The sequence below is a fragment of the Carcharhinus amblyrhynchos genome, chromosome 19 (assembly GCF_965287045.1).
Source record: "Carcharhinus amblyrhynchos chromosome 19, sCarAmb.v2.hapA, whole genome shotgun sequence".
Classification (NCBI taxonomy): domain Eukaryota; kingdom Metazoa; phylum Chordata; class Chondrichthyes; order Carcharhiniformes; family Carcharhinidae; genus Carcharhinus; species Carcharhinus amblyrhynchos.
In genome coordinates, this window is record NC_137342.1 from 34030716 (window position 1) to 34050500 (window position 19785).

General features: G+C 43.3%; 1 protein-coding gene across 1 annotated transcript in view; it reads left to right on the forward strand.

Moving 5' to 3' along the window:
• shank3a (SH3 and multiple ankyrin repeat domains 3a) overlaps positions 1–19785 on the forward strand; it is an 823427-nt gene that overhangs the window by 257711 nt on the left and 545931 nt on the right. The window contains exon 8 of the mRNA XM_080207556.1: positions 2490–2567. Coding sequence (XP_080063682.1) covers positions 2490–2567 — 78 coding nt within the window. The remainder of the gene's footprint in view (positions 1–2489; positions 2568–19785) is intronic.

A 19785-nucleotide genomic window follows, 5' to 3' on the forward strand; every position in this document is an offset into this window, starting at 1 on the left:
GAATGGTGAGGTCAATTCCTTACTCTAGCCTAAGCTCACCCAACCCCAAGACAGAGGGACCCTTTTCTGTAGCCCGGCAGCAGAAGAGGGGCAAATAGCCACTGGGCCTCCTACCTCCTTGAATTCCCTCAGGGTCCAAGTCTTGCCAAGATGCCAGGAAGCAGTGCATTGTTGTCACTGCAAGGTGCGTGGCCTGAAGGAGCCTGAATGGAGGGCCTGAGTGGGAAGTGTGGCTGAGTCTGGAATGTGATTGGGAAGGTGGCCTGAATGGGGCTTCGAGTGGGGGAAGTGGGCCTGAGTGGGTGTGTGAAGGGTGTTGGGTTGGGTCACCCTTATGACTGTAGGGTGTGGGGGACCGGAAGTTGTTACCCTTTATTTGTGGGTTGGCGAGGAGGATGTCCCTCTTTGGTAAGGGATTGATAGTGCTCCCCTGGTCAGTGTTGGGGCAGCATTTATATTTTGAGAGTGGGCATGGGCTATTTCTGAGTGTGGAGACTGGGTCGCCATTTAAAAATGACAGTTTGATCTCACAACAGTGGGGCTAGCCAGCGGGTGGTCCAGTATTAATATATTAGCATTCATTAGGTGGGAAAATCATTAGCTGCTGCTAATGCCATAAGGAAACATTACAGGTTTCCTGCTGGCATGAGTACTTAATCCCAATTTGGGTGAATCACAGCCCTTATTTCAGTACATTTTCCATAAAATTAGTGGGTCTCCCTGTCATATTGTTCCTCCACATTTGGAATTCCTCTGTGAACCAGGTGAATGAAAACCGTTTTATGCGCGCAATTAAGGATAAAAGTTTAAAGTGTATTTATTAGTGTCACAAGTAGGCTCACATTAACATTGCAATGAAGTTACTGTGAAAATCCCCTAGTTGCCACTCTCTGGTGCCTGTTTGGGTACTTTGAGGGAGAATTTAGCACGGCCTTAGGAAGGGGATAAGGACACAGCCTTGTGGGCACCAGTGTTGAGCATAATCTTGAAGGAGGTGTTGTTGCCTAACCTTACTGAATGCAGCCTGTGGGTTAGGAAGTTCGGGATCCAGTCATTGAGGGAGGAGCCAAACCCCAGGCCATGGTGTTTGGAGATGAGTTTTGTAGAAATAATGGTGTTGAAGGCTAAGCTGTAGTCAATAAATAGCAGTCTGACATAGGTGTCTTTGTTATCTAGATGTTCCAGGGATGAGTACAGGGCCAGGGAGATGGCATCTCCTGTGGACCTGTTGTGGCAGAAGGCAAACTGTAGTGAATCTGGGCATTCAGGGAGGCTGGAATTGATTTGTGCCATGACTAACCTTTCAAAGCACTTCATAGTGATGGATGTAAGAGCCACCAGATGATAATCATTAGGGCATGCTGCCTGGCTTTTCTTTGGTACCAGGATAATGGTCTCTTGAAGCAGATAGGGACCTCAGATTGTTGTAAAGAGAGGGTGAAGATGTCTACGAATACCCATACCAGCTGGTCCGTGCAGGTCCAGGAACCCCATCTGGGCCAGTCTGCAATCTGAAGCTTTAACTCCCGCTCTCTCTTTTGTAGCTGTTTGCTATCTATCCTATTACTTCACCCTGATGCCACATGCTCTAATCTTAATCAAGGGCATACGATGTGATACCCTAACAAAGACCTTTTGCAGGTCCATGAATGTACTACATCCACTGCATTATGCACATCTACTTTTTATGTCCCTTCTTCAAAGAATTTACTAGGGTTCTTCAAGCAAACCTTACCATTTCAAAATCTGTGCTACATGTTTACAGTTATCAGATTTCTTTCTATTGTATCCTTGAATCATGATTCCAATATCTTTCCTATCATTGACATTAAGTTAACTGGTCTAGTCTTCCATCGGTTTCTTCTATTTTCCTTTTTGAATATAGGAATTGCATTATCTGTCTGTTTGTCCTTTAGCACTATATAAAATCCTCTTAGCTTAATAGATCCACCAAAAACAAATAATTGGATACCTCTGACATTGACACAGGTTCGTAGATAGTGGACCCCTTGACATCTCCCAAAGTAATTGAGTAATTAACACTGCAATGAATGTTTAGATTTATAGACTTCCCCCCTCAACATGCAAAAATTAATTATCAAATAATGAAGAACAGCAAACAAAAATTTGTAGTAACAGGAAAGAATTAGTCAGACTCAGTGAGATTCTATTCCATTAATTTGTTTTAAGACTTGATAATGTACATATAGTGCACAGTATTTATAATATACACATGGTTCTCTATTGCACTGTGTTTATAATTATTTATAATTACACATGGTTCTGCATTCCAATATCTGTAAGGTACGCACAGTAGCGTAGTGCATATATATGTTGTATCCCACAGTGTTTATATGATATACATTGTGACTATCCTAGAAGGTTCAAGGTATATAAATGGTGCATTTTCCTTGTATTTATAATCTTTGCATGGTCTTGTAAGCTCTTTTCTTGAAATACATGAAATTTAAATATTCTTTCCTCTCCAGGAGAGCTGTGCAAGGGTCCTTTTATTCCGAGGAGCGAACAAAGAAATTAGGAATTATAACAGCCAGTCTGCATTCCAGGTAAAGTGTATCAGCTGTGCCCAATAACTGCATCCTATTGTGGTATGTGCTCTGACCCCAGGTGCCTTTTAAAAAATATCCTTTTTTCCCAACTTTATTCCAGGGGAATAGGAAGCAGAGTCCAAGACAGGGAATGGGGAGTGGAATCTAAGGCCAAAGGAATGGGGAGTGGGGGTCTGACCAGGGGAATGGAGAGTGGGACACTGAAAGCTGAGGATCGGGAAGTGGGAGTGAGAGGCCAGGAGAATGGGCTGTGGGACTCTTAGACCCAGGGAATGGGGTGTGGGAGTCAGAGATCAGGAGAATGGGGAGTAGGAGTCAGAGACTAAGGGAATGGAGAATGGGAGTCAGAGACCAGGAGAATGGAGAGTGAGAGTCAGAGACCAGGAGAATGGGGAGTGGGAGTCAGAGACCAGGAGAATGGGGAGTGGGAGTCAGAGACCAGGAGAATGGGGAGTGGGAGTCAGAGACCAGGAGAATGGGGAGTGGGAGTCAGAGACCAGGAGAATGGGGAGTGGGAGTCAGAGACCAGGAGAATGGGGAGTGGGAGTCAGAGACCAGGAGAATGGGGAGTGGGAGTCAGAGACCAGGAGAATGGGGAGTGGGAGTCAGAGACCAGGAGAATGGGGAGTGGGAGTCAGAGACCAGGAGAATGGGGAGTGGGAGTCAGAGACCAGGAGAATGGGGAGTGGGAGTCAGAGACCAGGAGAATGGGGAGTGGGAGTCAGAGACCAGGAGAATGGGGAGTGGGAGTCAGAGACCAGGAGAATGGGGAGTGGGAGTCAGAGACCAGGAGAATGGGGAGTGGGAGTCAGAGACTAGGAGAATGGGGAGTGGGAGTCAGAGATCAGGAGAATGGGGAGTGGGAGTCAGTGACCAGGAGAATGGGGAGTGGGAGTCAGAGACCAGGAGAATGGGGAATGGGAGTCAGAATCAGGAGAATGGGGAGTGGGAGTCAAAGACCAGGAGAATGGGGAGTGGGAGTCAGAGATCAGGAGAATGGGGAGTGGGAGTCAGAGACCAGGGGAAATATATATTTCAAATATATATTTTTTGATTGCTGCCTTGCGGTGGCCATGTGTAAAAGTATCAACCTCGAACATGGACTGCATGGTGTATCAAAACCTGTTCATTAAAAATGGAATTTACCCAGGCTCCATATGCTTTGATGCAGTCTTTACTAAACTGTTGATGTTTTTCTCTGCCTCTCTGCTTGCATGTCTTCTATGGAGCTCTTTTGGAGATGCACAACGGTTTTACTTAAGTCTTGTGATTTGGTGACTTTTTTCAGGTCTGATTTGCAAAGTTTTTAAAGGTTTGATTTGGAGATTTTGGGGGCAGATTTTTCTCTCTCTCTGGGCGGCATGGTAGCACAGTAGTTAGCATTGCTGCTTCACAGCTCCAGGGACATGGGTTCGATTCCCGGCTTGGGTCACTGTCTGTGCAGTTTGCACATTTTCCTCATGTCTGCGTGGGTTTCCTCTGTGTGCTCTGGTTTCCTCCCACAGTCCAAAGATGTGCGGATTAGGTTGATTGGCTGTGCTAAAATTGCCCCTTAGTGTCCTGAGGTGTGCAGGTTAGAGGGATTAGCAGGTGAATATAAGAACATAAGAAATAGGAGCAGGAGTAGGCCATCTAGCCCTTCAAGCCTGCCCCGCCATTCAATAAGATCATGGCTGATCTGTCGTGGCTCAGTTCCACTTTCCCACCCTCTCCCCATAACCCTTAATCCCCTTGCCTATCAAAAACCTATCAACCCGCGTCTTAAATATGTTTAGCGAGGCAGCCTCCACCACTTCAACGGGCAGAGAATTCCAGAGATTCACCACCCTTTGAGTAAAGAAGTTCCTCCTCAACTCCATTCTAAACCGCCCCCCCTTTATCTTGAGGCTGTGCCCTCTAGTCCTACTGTCCTTTCTGAGCGGGAAGAGCCTCTCCACCTCTATCCTATCCGTCCCTTTCATCATCTTATATGTCTCAATGAGATCTCCCCTCATTCTTCTAAACTCTAACGAGTACAAGCCTAATTTATTCAGCCTCTCCTCATAGTTCAACCCCCTCAACTCTGGTATCAGCCTAGTAAACCTCCTCTGCACTCCCTCCAAGGCCAAAATATCCTTGCGTAAGTGCGGCGACCAAAACTGCATGCTACTCCAGCTGCGGCCTCACCAGTGCCCTGTACAGTTGCAGCAAGACCTCCCTACTTTTATATTCAATCCCCCTCGCTATGAAGGCCAGCATCCCATTAGCCTTTCTGACCACCTGCTGCACCTGCAAGCTGGGTTTTTGCGACTCATGCACAAGGACCCCGAGGTCCCTCTGCACCGTAGCATGCTGCAGTTTTTCGCCATGTAAGTAATAATCCTTCCTACCATTATTCCTACCAAAGTGGACAACTTCACACTTGCCAACATTAAATTCCATTTGCCAGTTCCTGGCCCATTCGCCCAGCCTATCTAGATCCTTCTGCAGACTTTCCACACACTCCGCACAATTTGTCGTTCCACCAATCTTGGTGTCATCAGCAAATTTCAACACCATACACTCGGTTCCCTTCTCCAGATCATCTATATAAATGGTAAATAGCTGAGGCCCCAGCACTGACCCCTGGGGCACTCCACTAGTCACCAACCGCCAATCCGAATAGCACCCATTGACCCCCACTCTCTGCCTCCTATTTGACAGCCAATCCTCTATCCACGCTAACACCCTACCCCCAACTCCATGCCCCCTGACCTTCTGTAATAACCTCTTGTGAGGCACCTTGTCAAACGCCTTCTGAAAATCAAGAAACACCACATCCACCGGCTCCCCTGTATCCACCGCCCTAGACACATCCTCATAGAACTCCAATAAATTCGTCAGACACGACTTCCCCTTAACGAAACCGTGCTGCTTCTGCTCTATCAAACAATTCTCCTCAAGATGCCTCGCTATTTTCTCCTTGATCACGGATTCTAACATTTTACCTACAACAGATGTTAAACTAACCGGCCTATAATTCCCTGCCTTGTGCCTGCCACCCTTCTTAAACAACGGCGTAACATTAGCCATTTTCCAATCTTCCGGCACTTCCCCGGAATCCAGCGATGTTTGGAAAATAACCACCAAGGCATCCACTATCACCTCCGCCATTTCTTTCAGAACCCTTGGATGCATTCCATCTGGTCCTGGGGACTTGTCTACAATCAGTCCCTCCAGTCTGTCGAGCACTGCCTCTCTAGTAACAATAATGTCATTCAGGCCCTCTACTCCTACCACCTTTCCATCGCTCACACCCGGCAAATTATTCACGTCCTCCTCCGTGAAGACCGAAACAAAAAAGTTATTCAGGGCCTCAGCCATTTCCCCATCCCCTACCACTAAGTCCCCCCTCTCATCCTCTAAGGGCCCAATGTTCACCCTAGTCAGCCTCTTCCTTTTTAAAAACTCTTACTATCCTTTTTTATATTAAGCGCTGGCCCAGCTTCATAGTTTATCCTACCCTTCTTTATCAACTTCTTCGTCATTCTTTGTTGATATTTAAACCTCTCCCAATCCTCTTCTCACCCACTACTCTTAGCTACTCTAAACGCATCCGCTTGTAATTTAACACTCTCCTTTACCTCCTTCGTTATCCACGGCTGATTATCTCTCCTCCTACGATCCTTTTTAACCATCAGAATTAATTTCTGCTGAGCACCAAGAAAGATCTCCTTAAAGATCCTCCACTGTTCCTCAGCAGACCTACCTTCCAATGTGCTCCCCCAATCAACATTCGCCAATTCCTCTCTCATCCTATCGTACTCCCCTCTGTTCAAACAAAGGACACAGGTCCGGAAACCCATTTTCTCCTCCTCCATCTGCAATATGGCGGTAGAGCCTGGGTAGGATTGTGGTCGGTACAGACTCGATGGGCCAAATGACCTCTTCCTGCACTATAGGGTTTCTATGATTCCTGCACAATTGCCATCTTGTTCTTTATTGGTATGTTTATTGGAAAAACAACTATATACAGATATCGAAGTCCAGGTATTTCTCAATCTAAGCCATGAGCATGCTCCCTCAACTCTTCTGGGTGGCACTGTTTCTATAGACCCACATGTTAACCCTTTCAACCCCTTGAACATGCTGACACCACAAGACGAACTTCCCGCCTCATACTTGTGTCATCACTAAGACTGCCTACTTCCACCTCCATAACATTGTGCAACTTTTCTCCTACCTCAGCTCATTTGCTATTGAAACTCTCAGTAATGCCTTTGTTACCTCAAGACTCATCTATTCCAACATAATCTTGGCTGGTTTCCTACATCTAACAGTCTGTAAAGTTGAGCTCATCCAAAACTCTACTGCCCATGTCTTAAATCTCTTGTTGGTTGAGGGGTCCATAATCAGGGAGCATAAATTCAGGGTAAGAGGTAGAAAGTGTAGAAGGGATTTGAAGAGACATCTTTCTACCCAGAGAATGTTGGGAATCTGGAACTGTGGTTCCCAACCACTGTGCCATGGCACATGGTATGCTGCGAGAAGGGTGCAGGTGTGCCGTAGCCACTGGCACTTGTGCGCACACACCCTTGCATCAAGCCAGCAGTTTTTCTCAGTGATGGCCAGGCTCGCGCTACAGCTGCCACTCAAATGCTGAGTTTAAAACCTGTTTTCTCCCCAAAACTGCCGCTCCCTCCCCACCTCAGTTACCTTAGCCACAATCTCCATCTAAAATTAGTTTGAAACAATAATTTAAAGACTAGCCAGTTTTATTAATTATTTGTGTTGCATTCTTTAAATGTGATTGCTAATTGAGGAAAACAGTTCTCTGTGTTCTCATGTCTTCGGCTGGGAATCTGAAGCTGGTTTTACTGCCATGTGGGAGGGTGAGTAACCACGTACCCTCCACCCCCATCCCCCACTGCATGAATGTGTTGTGCAACCTGTTCCTGTGCTGCAGCGACTAGCAGATATCTCTTGGAGAAACTTCCAGCAATAAGCAGCAGCCTTATTCTCTTCAAGTGGCACAAGGCCATAGATAACGTCTTGACTTCAGCAAAGGTCCCACACAAGACATTAATGAGCAAAGTTAAAGCTCAGTATTGGGAGCAACGTATTGACATGCATAAAGAGCCGGTTGGCGGACAGGAAGCAGGGAATAAATGGGTTCTTTTCGGAGTGGCAGGCAGTGGCTAGTGGGGTACTGCAGGGTTCAGTGCTGGATCCCTAGCTGCTCATAATATACATTATTGTTTTGGATGAAGGAATTGAATGCAATACCTCCAAATTTGCAGATGACACTAAGCTGCATGGCAGTGTGTGCTGTGAGGAGGATACTAAGAGGCGGCAGGCTGACTGTGGGCAAATAGTTGACAAATGCAATATGCTGTGGATAAATGTGAGTTAAAAACAGGGAGGAAAGTTATTATTTGAATGGTGGCAGTTTAGGAAAAGGGGAAGTGCAACGTGACCTGGGTGTCATGGTGGAACAGTCACTGAAGGTTGGCATGTAGGTACAGCGTGTGGTGAGGAAAGCTGGCCTTCGTAGCAAGAGGATTTGAGTATAGCAATAGGGATGTCTTGCTGCTGTTATTACAGGGCTTTGGTGAGGCCACACCTTGAGCATTGTGTGCAGTTTTGGTCTCCTAGTCTGAGGAGGGAAACTCCTGGAAAGGCAGGACTGACATACAAAGAGAAATCGGGTCGATTGGGCTTGTACTCACTGGAATTTAGAAGAATGAGAGGGAATTTCACATATAAAACCCTGTTGGGACTGGACAGGCTAAATGCAAGAAGAATGTTCCCAATGTTGAGGGAATTCCAGAACTAGGGATCACAGTCTAAGAATAAGGGGTAAGCCATTTAGGACCAAGATGAGGAAGAACTTCTTCATTGAATCATAGAATTCCTACAGTACAGAAGGAAGCCGTTCAGCCCATTGAGCCTTTACCGACCACAATATCACCCAAGTCCTATTCCCATAACCCCACACATTTACCTGCTAATCCCCCTGTCAAAGTTTGGAATAGGAACTGGCTGCTAGTGTATGTGTATGTGAGAGAGAGTCTGTGTTCAAGAACGTGTGTGAGAAAGAGCGTCTGAGAAAATACAAGAGAGCATTGTCAGAATGCAAATGGAACAATGAGTGAAAATGTTATCTGTGTTAATACAAACACACCACCAATTCATACACCAAGTTTTCTTATTTAACCACGTTGGGACCTGTTTTAAATGCTAACAAATATATGTAACAGTTATTCAAATGCAATGATATGCAACAGAATTGCACAAAATGATGCCACTGCAAACCATGTGATGCTAAAGGGGAGCAAGTAAATGATATATACCTTGTTAAAGATTCTGAAATTAAATTCATGTCTCGTAGTTACAAGCATGTACAGTGTGTTCCAATGAACCAACTTTGGTTTTTAGATTTGACGTTTAACTTAGTGAATAAAAGAAAGGTTGCTTTTGTATAGCATAGGCACCAGTAACATTACAGTGCAACAATATGTTTTTTCTTCTTTTCCTCAAACAAGGAACAAAGAAAAGTAAGCACAGCAACAGGCCCTTCGGCCCTCTAAGCCAATCATTATTCCCTAGCCAAAAAAAACCTTCTATCCTTACTCAGTCCACATCCCTCTATTCCCTCTCTATTCATGTACCCGTCCAGATGCCTCTTAAATGTTGTTAATATGCCTGCTTCCACCACATCCTCTGGCAGTTCGTTCCAGGCACCTACCACTCTCTGCATGAATAACTTCCTCCGGACATCTCCCTTAAACTTTCCCCCTCTCACCTTGAACCTGTGCCCACTGGCTCTGACTATCCACCCTGTCTATGCCTCTCATCATTTTGTACACCTCTATCCGATCTCCCTGGTTGGCATTGATTTGTATATGTTCATGTGTAATACCTATCAGCATTTTTTATATTTTTTTTGAAAATTTTCTTATTTCCTATTAGCATTTTAACTGGAATTACTGCTGCATTGAATATAACAGCTTTGGATTAAACTGAAGTTCTGTCTGAATGTTGATTTAAATTGAGCATGCAGGATTAATGACCATGCAACGAGGAAACATTTTCCTTTGTTGCAGATTGCTGAATTGTGGCTCATTCTATGTCCTGTCCCTTGTATGTGATTGGCCACTGTTGGTTCACTATGACATTGTGGGGTGGTTATGAGTGATCAGTTCAGTTGATAAAAGTGGATGTGCTGTGGAATTGTTTGTCCCATTGGAGTGTGCCATATTGCTGAAAAGGTTGGCCACCACTGGTCTAGAGCTCACTGCGTGAAAAGGTAGTAAAGGCAGAAAGCTTCACAACATTTGAAAAGTACTTTAGTGTCTGCTTGAAATGCCATAATGTAAACGAAATTTGGACCAAGAATTGGGAAGTAGAATTCAGCTAGATGCCTGCTTGTGAGCTTGCATGAACATGAGGTCAAATAGCATCACTCCAAACTGTAGATTTCTATGATCCTATGATTCTTGAACATTTGCAGCCCATGCAGCGAGGTTTCTGCCACATTTCTGCTAAGTGGGGAGCTCCAGGAACTTGACCGAGTGACAATAAAGGAATTGCAATATCTTTCCAATTCATAGTAGTGATATAGATGAGAACTTGCAGATGTTGTTGTTCCAAAATGCCTGCTTTTTTTCATTCTTCTAGGTGGTAGAGGTTGTGGGTTTAGGTGTTGGCATAAAAACCTTGATGAGTTGCTCCAGTTCAGATGTATATTAAACTATGTATTAGTATCAATAAAATAGGTTAAAAAAAAGGATGAGGTTCTTCAAGCAGACTGCAGGGAGTTAGAACATAAACTAAAAATTAGGACCACAAAAGTAGTACTTTCAGGGTTACTGTTTTGTCCAACTGACGATCTTTTGGTCACGTGGGTCTAGATGGCAGGCTACTCAACATTATGAGGTCATCACAGCTGACTCCAGTGGTATCCTGACTTGGCACATGTACTTTTAGAAGAAGTCAGTGGATATCGATCAGAGGTTGATAAAGTGTAGGATTCCTACATCCTTTTCTCCAACCCAGTTCAGCGCTTCTCATGGTGATAATAGGAGCACCATGGCTGCTATCAGAATCAGTGCTGTTGTTTGATGGAGTACAACCAGTGTCATGTGCTGGTGAGAGTAAAAATAACAGGATATATCAGATGAACACCTGATTGGAAAAGTGCTTTAAGAGGGAGGGATTCAATTTCTAGGACATTGGGATCAGTTCTGGGGAAGATGGGACCAGTGCCAGCAGAATGGGTTATTTCTGGGCAGGATCTACTAGGACCAATGTCCTGGGGAAGTTGAAGAGGGTGGGGTGTAGGGAGTGTGGTGTGTTGATGACATGTTTGCTAGAGTTGTCCTATCGGGAAGGGTTTAAAGTATTATAGAATCTAAGCAGCGAGACAGAGAAGAGAAGAATAAAAGACAGAAATGGAGGAAGCAAAAACGGAAGGCAGAAAAAACAAGGGCAAAGAACAAATAGGGCCAGAATGCAAAGTCATGCTCAGATAACTAGCAGGTTAAAAAGACAAGTCTAAATGTTTTGTGTTAATGTGCGGAGCATTTGCAATAAGGTAAATAAATTAACAGCTTAAATAGCTACAAACAATTATGATATAGTTGCAATTACAGAGGTATGGCTCCAGCACTGTCAAGCTTGGAAACTGAACATTCAAGGGCATTCATTATTTAGGAACATAAGAACGTAAGAATTAGGAGCAGGAGTAGGCCATCTGGCCTGTCAAGCCTGCTCCACCATTCAGTAAGATCATGGCTGATCTTTACGTGGACTCAGCTCCGCTCACCCACCCGCTCACCATAACCCTTAATTCCTTTACTGTTCAAAAATTTGTCTATCCTTGCCTTAAAACATTTGATGAGGTTGCCTCAACTGCTTCATTGGGCAGGGAGTTCCACATATTCACAACCCTTTATGTGAAGAAGTTCCTCCTCAACTCAGTCCTAAATCTGCTTTCCCTTATTTTGAAGCTATGCCCCCTCGTTCTAGTTTCACCCGCGAGTGGAAACAACTTCCCTGCTTCTGTCTTGTGTATTCCCTTTATAATCTTATATGTTTCTATAAGATCTCCCCTCATTCTTCTGAATTCCAATGAGTACAGCCGCAGTCTCCTCAGTCTCTTCTCATAAGCCAACCTTCTGAACTCCAGAATCAACCTAATGAATCTTCTCTACACGCCGTCCAGTGCCAGTATATCCTTTCTCAAGTAAGGAGACCAAAACTGTACACAGTACTCAGTATTCCAGGTGTAGCCTAACCAATACCTTATACAGCTGCAACATAACCTCGCTGTTTTTAAACTCCATCCCTCCAGCAATACAGGACAAAATTCCACTTGCCTTCTTAATTACCGCTGTACCTGCAAACCAACTCATTGAGATTCCTGCACAAGGACACCTAGGTCCCTCTGCATAGCAGCGTGCTGCAATTTTTTACCATTTAAATAATAGTCCATTTTGCTGTTATTCCTACCAAGATGGATGACCTCACATTTACCAACATTGTACTCCATTTGTCAGATTCTCACCCGCTCGCTTAGACTATCTATATCTCTTTGCAGACTTTCAGTGTCCTCTGCACATTTTGCTCTGCCACTCACCTTAATGTCATCTGCCAATTTTGACACACTACACTTGGTCCTCAACTTCAAATTATCTATGTAAATCGTAAAGAATTGCGGTCCCAACACTGATCCCTGAGGCATACCACTAGTCACTGATCGCCAATCAGAAAAACACCCATTTACCCCCATTCTTTGCTTTCTTTTAGTTAACCAATCCTCTATCCATGCTAATATATTACCTGTAACATTGTGCACCTTTGTCTTATGTAGCAGTCTTTGGTGCGGCATCTTGTCAAATGCTGTCTGGAAATCCAGATACACCACATCCACTGGTTCCCCATTGTCCGCTGCACATGTAATATTCTCAAATAATTTCACCAAACTAGTCAAACATGATCTTCCTTTCATGAACCCAGGTTGCGTCTTACCAGTGGGACAATTTATATCCAGATGTCTAGCTGTTTCTTCCTTGATGATAGATTCAAGCAATTTCCCTGCTACAGAAGTTAAGCTAACTGGCCTATAGCTACCCACCTTTTGTTTAGTCCTTTTTTAAACACTGGCATCACATTTGCTGTTTTCTAATCTGTGGGAACCACCCCAGAGTCCAGCTAATTTTGGTAAATTATCACTAGTGCATTTGCTATTTCTCTCGCCATTTCTTTTAGTACTCTGGGATGCATTCGATCAGAACCAGGAGACTTGTCAACCTTTAGCCCCATTAACTTGCCCAACACTACCTCTTTCATGATGTTTCTAGATTCTCACCTGCCATAGCCTTCCTGACGTCAAGGTTTGGCATGTTATTTGTGTCTTCCACTGTGAAGACTGACACAAGATACCTGTTCAATGCCGCAGCCATTTTCTCATTTCCAGTTATTACATCCCCCTTTTCATTCTCTAAAGGACCAATGTTTACTTTAGCCATTCTTTTTCATTTTATATATTTGTAGAAACTTTTGCTATCTGTTTTTATTTTCTGAGCTAGCTTATTCTCATAATCCATCTTACTTTTCTTTATCACTATTTTTGTGGCTTTCTGCTGACCATTAAAGATTTCCCAATCCTCTAGGTTCCCAGTAATCTTTGCCACTTTGTATGCATTCTTTTAAATTTGATACCTCCTTTATTTCCTTAGATATCCATGGTTGATTATTTCTTTATCCACTGTCCTTCCTTATCACTGGTATATACTTTTGCTGAGCGCTGTGAAATATCACTTTGAAAGTCCTCCATTGTTCCTCAACTGTCCCACTATAATGTTTTTGCTCCCAGTCTACCTCAGCCAACTCTTCCAGAAGGACAGACAAAAAGGGAAATGGAGCAGAGAAGCATTGTTAATAAAAGAGGAAATCAATGCAATAGAGAGGAAGGATATTGTCTTGTAAAATCATGGAATCTATATGGGTGGAAATAAGAAACACCAAGGAGCAGAAAACGTTGTTGGAGTTTGTCTACAAGCCCTCAAACAGTAGTGGAGATGTGAAAGAAGTGTTAAACAATAAGCCAAAGATGCATGCAATGAGGATACAGCTGTAATCATGTGGACTTTCATTTCGCTGAACAGAGACTGATAGCCAAGTTCCGCACACATAAGGATGGTCTCAACAGGGATCTTGGGTTCATGTTGCACTATCTGTAACCCCCGTGACTTGCCTGGGTTTGCAAAACCTCACTTACTGTACTGTCTGGAGACAATACACATCTCTGTAACCTGTGATCAGTGCTCCTTCCACTCACATTGTCAGCCACTTCAGGTCTTGAACAGCAGGTTAGGTGTAAGGATTCGCATTCTAATCAGTAATCTCTAAACTGTCTGTGCTCTATATGCTCTGTCTGAGGCCAGAACTCTCCATTCACCTGACGAAGGGACTAACCCAAAAGCTTGTGAGTCTATTATCAAATAAATCGGTTGGACTAAAACCTGGTGTTGTCAGACTTTTTACTGTGTTTACGCCAGTCCAACACCGGCATACCCACATCATGACTTTCATTTACACATAGATTGAAAAAAAACAAATTAACGATGGTATAATGGAAGAGGAGTTCCTGGAAGGTATAATGTGCATTGAGGAACCAAGCAGGGAACAGGTTATTCTAGGCTAGGTACTGTGCAATGAGAGGATCAATTAACAATCATGCGCAGGTTACTTAGGGAAGAGCGACCATAATATGATGGAAAAGACGAAGAGTAATGTAATCAAATCCACAACGAGGGTCCCAAATCTAAATAAAGGGAACTATGAAGGTATGAAGCATGAATTGGCAAGGATAAGCAATGGTTGATACTTTAAAAATGTGTGCATGAATTACAGTAGTTATTTATTCCTGTCAGATACAAAAATTAAAGCGGAAAGGTGGCTAAACCATGGCTTGAGATTTTACCAACACGCAAGTATTGGATGAGGAAACAAGGGGCTGATAAATGTCAGGAAACACCGTTCGGATAGCTCCGGGAGTTATGGGTCAATGAACAGTGGTGTCTCCTCCTTCTCCTCCTCCTCCTCCTTGAGTCACCTCTGAGCGGGCACTATGACTTTAACCAGGGGCTTCTGGTGAGCTAAAGGCCTTGTATTAGCAGTGAGCACTCTGCAGGGAGCAGGCAGCAAAGTGCAGTTGAGGTAGTTTGGCCTCAGAGTGGCAGACCAGGTTCCAAGAAGTCACATGTTTGAGGGAGCCCCACAGGTCGCTGCCTCCCACAAAAGCTGCCATGGGGGTACGTGGGTGTGAATGATTGCCCGAGACTCCAGCTTCTTAAAATAATAAGTAACCCACACGTGATTGTTTATTAATCCTCTGATAAATGTCAGGAAACACCATTCGGATAGTTCCCTGACACTCTTCCAATGTCAAGGTAGATGGGAATATAGATGGGAATGACAGACCAGAAGTGGACAGCTAATTGAGGGCTATCTTTCCAAACCAGCAACATATTGAGGCAGTTTCCTGGGGAGGCCATTAGAGCCAGATGCTCCAAAGAGTGGGTGCCCCTGCAGCTGTCTGCTGGAGCTTATCTATGTGGTCTCAGCAGAAAATGGGATTCTCTTCGTCTCTATGAAGGCACCCCCAGATTGAGGCACCACCTTGTTATCCTTGGTTCCTCAGCAGCAGCCATGCTCTTGATGGCAAAGCTGATGTTTCTGAACTACAGATGCTGTGATTGGGATACCAATATAGAGTCCCTGCCTGGTGTCATTAATTGGTCAGTCACCTTGGGGATGACCAAGAGACACTCTCTGGGGAGATTGATGCTCTGTCCTCCCTTACAGGCTTTGACTCCACAAATCACCCCATTGCCAGAACTATCCCTTTCTGAGAAAATCTCAGCCCTCAACTCCATCCACTCATTTTCTCAACATACTCTACAACCCCATCCATCCAACCCTGCCAAAGCACTCAAACAGATCCACCCACTTTCTCACACATCCTTCAGCACCAGCTATACCCATCTCTTCACAATATTCCTTCATCCCACTTACCCACCATCTTAACATTTCCATTGATTCTTTTTCCTCCAGCAATATACCAAAATATTTCTTGACTCAATTTAGCTTATTCCATCACTGCCCATCCCAGTAACTTGTATTATAACTTGATTTGCTTTACTTTTCATCCTTACTCTTATCTTCCCAATACTTATAACCTTATTTTCCCCACACCAACAGGGTTTGAATGCTCGTTGCAAGTGACAATTTCTTGAACTAACTCAATGCCAGTTTCTTTTGCAATTGTGAAAGTTTCCATTAGACCACTTCAAAGTCTTCTTTCCTGCAAAAGGGAAGCCAATTGTTGTTCCTTTGGCCTTAGTGTATCTCAAGCCTGAGCTGGGGCCAGATTGCCTTGCTACAGAACATTTATCATCAGAGACTAATGCTAGCCTCCTGTCAGTCTGCAAACATTGCAACTGCTCAATAATGAAGAGTAACTGTCTATTACGTAAACAGTTATTTAGTGTTCACAGTTAATTTGCACTAAAAACATCACATTAATACATACAGTTAGTGTCAGAAACAGAGTGGGGGAGGGACTAGGCTGCAAAATACTAATGCTCAATTCTGCCTGTCTTTTTCTTGACTGTCTCGCTAGCTTAATGCTGCAAATTCTGATGCAAATTAATTGTTAGATCACAGACAGTTTTATTTAGTAGAAGCACCTTCATAACAACACATATTCCAGGCTGCTGTTTCTAGCTATGATTCATTTTTGTTAAATACCAGAGCATCAGATGAGAAGATGTTCAACTTTTTGGTTAAAATAAGGACACAGCCTGATCAAGAGCTGGCATTCCAGAGCTTTATGCTGTGTGCAGTGTTATAGGCAATGATTTACAGCTGCAGCAATTTGTAGAAACATAGGAGTGTATTTGAAGGTGGGTCGCAGTCTGTTGGAACACCTACATTGTGCTGACTGCCAATTTGCTGATGGAAGGCCACATTATTTTTGTGTGTGGAATTGAGGTCTTACTGGTGAACCTAAATGAGCATTTTTAACTGAGGTGCACCATGGTTTACTTTTACTGTACATAAGCGGCTAAGACTAGTTTTGTTTAGAGAAAATATGCTTTTGATTACGTTGACTAAGGTTGCAGTTCCTCACTTTGGTTTAGCCAGGGGTTTGCGACAAAGGTCAAAGAACTCAATTCAAATATAAACGTCATGTTGCATTTTCATCAATATGTTTTGTAGGTAGCTGTTTTGAAGTGTGTTAATTTTTTAGATTTGTTTGATCTTGTCATTTTTGAAATGTTTCTCAATCTGTTTAGTTGAGTTTATATCTGAAGGCTTTGGAGAAAAGTTGAGAGGCCATATGGCTTCTGTGGATGAGCAAAAACAAAGATCCAGTACTTACAGATGCATAATTGTTTAATGCAGCAGTTAAGTAGATTTTACAGCAGTTACTAAACTTAAGTTATCACAATATTTGTTTCCTTTTTTACTGTTTAATAGATCATTTTCCAGTTTAAGACTAAATCACAGCCTGATCTAGTTTACTGTACCATCTCCAAAGACAAGGAGAGTAACTCAGCAACCAAATCAAAAGTGGTGGGTTCTCTATTGAACTGCTGGACACACTACAATTTTAGCTTGATACCAAAGTGAGGAAAAGCACTCTCTAGAACATATGAAACAAGAGTTTGTCTATGACAAGGGTCTGAATCAATGCATCCAATGAAGGTCTAGAGATTTAAAACAGAACAGTAACCAGAGGACATCAATTTAAAACCATCACCAGAAGAATAAAGGAGAAGTATAAGAGAAATTCTTTACAGTGAGAGCTGTTCGGACATGGTGCCCAGCAAGGGGGTTAATCAAGGGGCTGCCAGCCCAGCAAAAGTTAACATAGAGAATGTTTGTCCATCAATGGCTAGAGGATGCCAATCCATCAGGCAGTAATCTGGAAAGCACTAACCCAGTAAGAATTGAACTAGAGGATGGTTGCATAGTGATGGTGATATTAGAGAACACTAACTCAGCAAAGGTGAAATGAGAGGGCACTGAATTACCAAGGGTTAAAATGAGATCACTAACTGAGTGAGGGTTAAACAAGGGAGCACCAAGCAAGGCTTAAACTAGATAACAACAACCCATCAAAGGCTAAAATAAAGAGCGTAAAACTCACAATAATACTACAGAATGCTTACTCAAAGAAGGTTAAATTGGAAAATTCAATCCAGTGAAGGTTCAGATACAGAATACTAATCCAGTGAGAGAACCACCCAATTGAGAGTTATACTAAAGAGGACCAACCTAGCAAGGATTAAACTAGAGAACAGTTGCCTAATGAGGTTTAAATTGCACAACAGTAACCTAGCAAGGATTAAACTAGAGAACAATAACATAGTGAGGGTTAAATAGGAGAACATCACTCCATGGTTAATATAGAGAACATGAACCTAGTGGGGCTTAAATTAGAGCATCGACTGTTAAGGGTTACACTCAAGAGCATCAACCCAGAAAGAGTTAAATGAGGCGACACCAATCAGTGAGGGCTAAACCTAAATAAAACCAAATTAGAAGTAGTTAAACCAGAGAGCACCAATCCTACAAGAGCCCAGCAAGGAATAAAATAGACAGCACCAGTCCAGTGAGGGTTAAATTAGCGAATTGAAACCCAGCAAATGTCACATTAGGGAACATCAGCCATTGAGATTTGAAGCAAGTGTTAACCATACAAACCATGAGTTAGAATGCTCCAATCCAACAAGGGTTAGAAGATAGAGAACATCAGCCTAATTCAAATTAAACAAAGGTGTACTAACTTTATAATAATTATAGTACAGAACATTTACCCTCTGAAAGTTAAACTAAAAAGTGCAAACTCAAAACAGTAAACCTAAAGAACACTAATCTCACAATAGTTAAGCTAAAGTACTCTAATCTAGTGAGGGTTAAAATTAAGAGCATTAATTAACAGGGTAAATTAGAGCACCTGCTGAACAAAGGTTGTCTCCCTTTCCTCTCCAAAGTTCTTGAACACTTGTCACCTCTCAAATGTGTGCCAATCTTTCCCAAAACTCCATGTTTGAATTCCTCCAATCAGGTTTTTGCTCCTGCCACAATACTGAAACTGTTGCAAATTACATCCTATTAGGATGTGATAAAGGTCAACTTTCCCTTCTCAACCTGAATGCTGCTTTGACATGGTTAAACACACATCTTCCTCCAGTGCCTCGCTACTGGTGGGACTGCTCTCACCTGGTTCCATTTTTGCCTATCTAGTCACAGCCAGAGTAACACTTGCATTACGTTCCTTTTCTGCCCCCATACCATTATCTCTTGTGCCCCCACCCCCTATCTATTTCCCATCTCCCTGCTGTCCCTCATAGATAAAAGTAGAGCAGTCATTTTTACAGGCATGCTAACCACCACCTTGCTTGGCTCCTGTACTAAATTACCAGACTGCTTAACTGACTTCCAGTACATGATGAGCAGAAATTTCCTACAAACACTATTCCCTAGCTACCGACTCAGTCCCTCTCCTTAGAAACTATTTGAGACTACAGCAATATGTTTGCAACCTTCGTGTTATGTTTGACCCTGAAGTGAGCTTCCAAGTGTATATTCCAGAGTTTTGAGCATAAAATCCATACTTACACTACCAACATAGTACTGAGGAGGCACTGTTGTGTGTCAAATGTGATCTTAAGCAATGCTTTGGCTCCCTCTCAAGTAAACATGGGTTTCCTCCCACAGTCCAAAGATGTGCACATCTGGCGGATTGGCCATGCTAAATTGCCCCTTGGCGTCAGGGTAAATACGTGGGGTTTAGGAGATAGGATCGGGTGGAATTGTTGTTGGTGCAGGGGCAATGGATAAGAGCATAAGAACATAAGAGATAGGAGCAGGAGTAGGATATCTAGCCCTTCGAGCCTGTCCCGCCATTCAATAAGATCATGGCTGATCTGACGTGGCTCAGTTCCACTTTCCCATAACCCTTAATCCCCTTGCCTATCAAAAACCTATCTACTCGCGTCTTAAATATATTTAGCGAGGCAGCCTCCACCACTTCAACGGGCAGAGAATTCCAGAGTTTCACCACCTTTTGAGTGAAGAAGTTCCTCCTCAACTCCGTTCTAAACTGCCCCCCCTTTATCTTGAGGCTGTGCCCTCTAGTCCTACTGTCCTTTCTGAGCGATAGAATGACCTTCTTCTG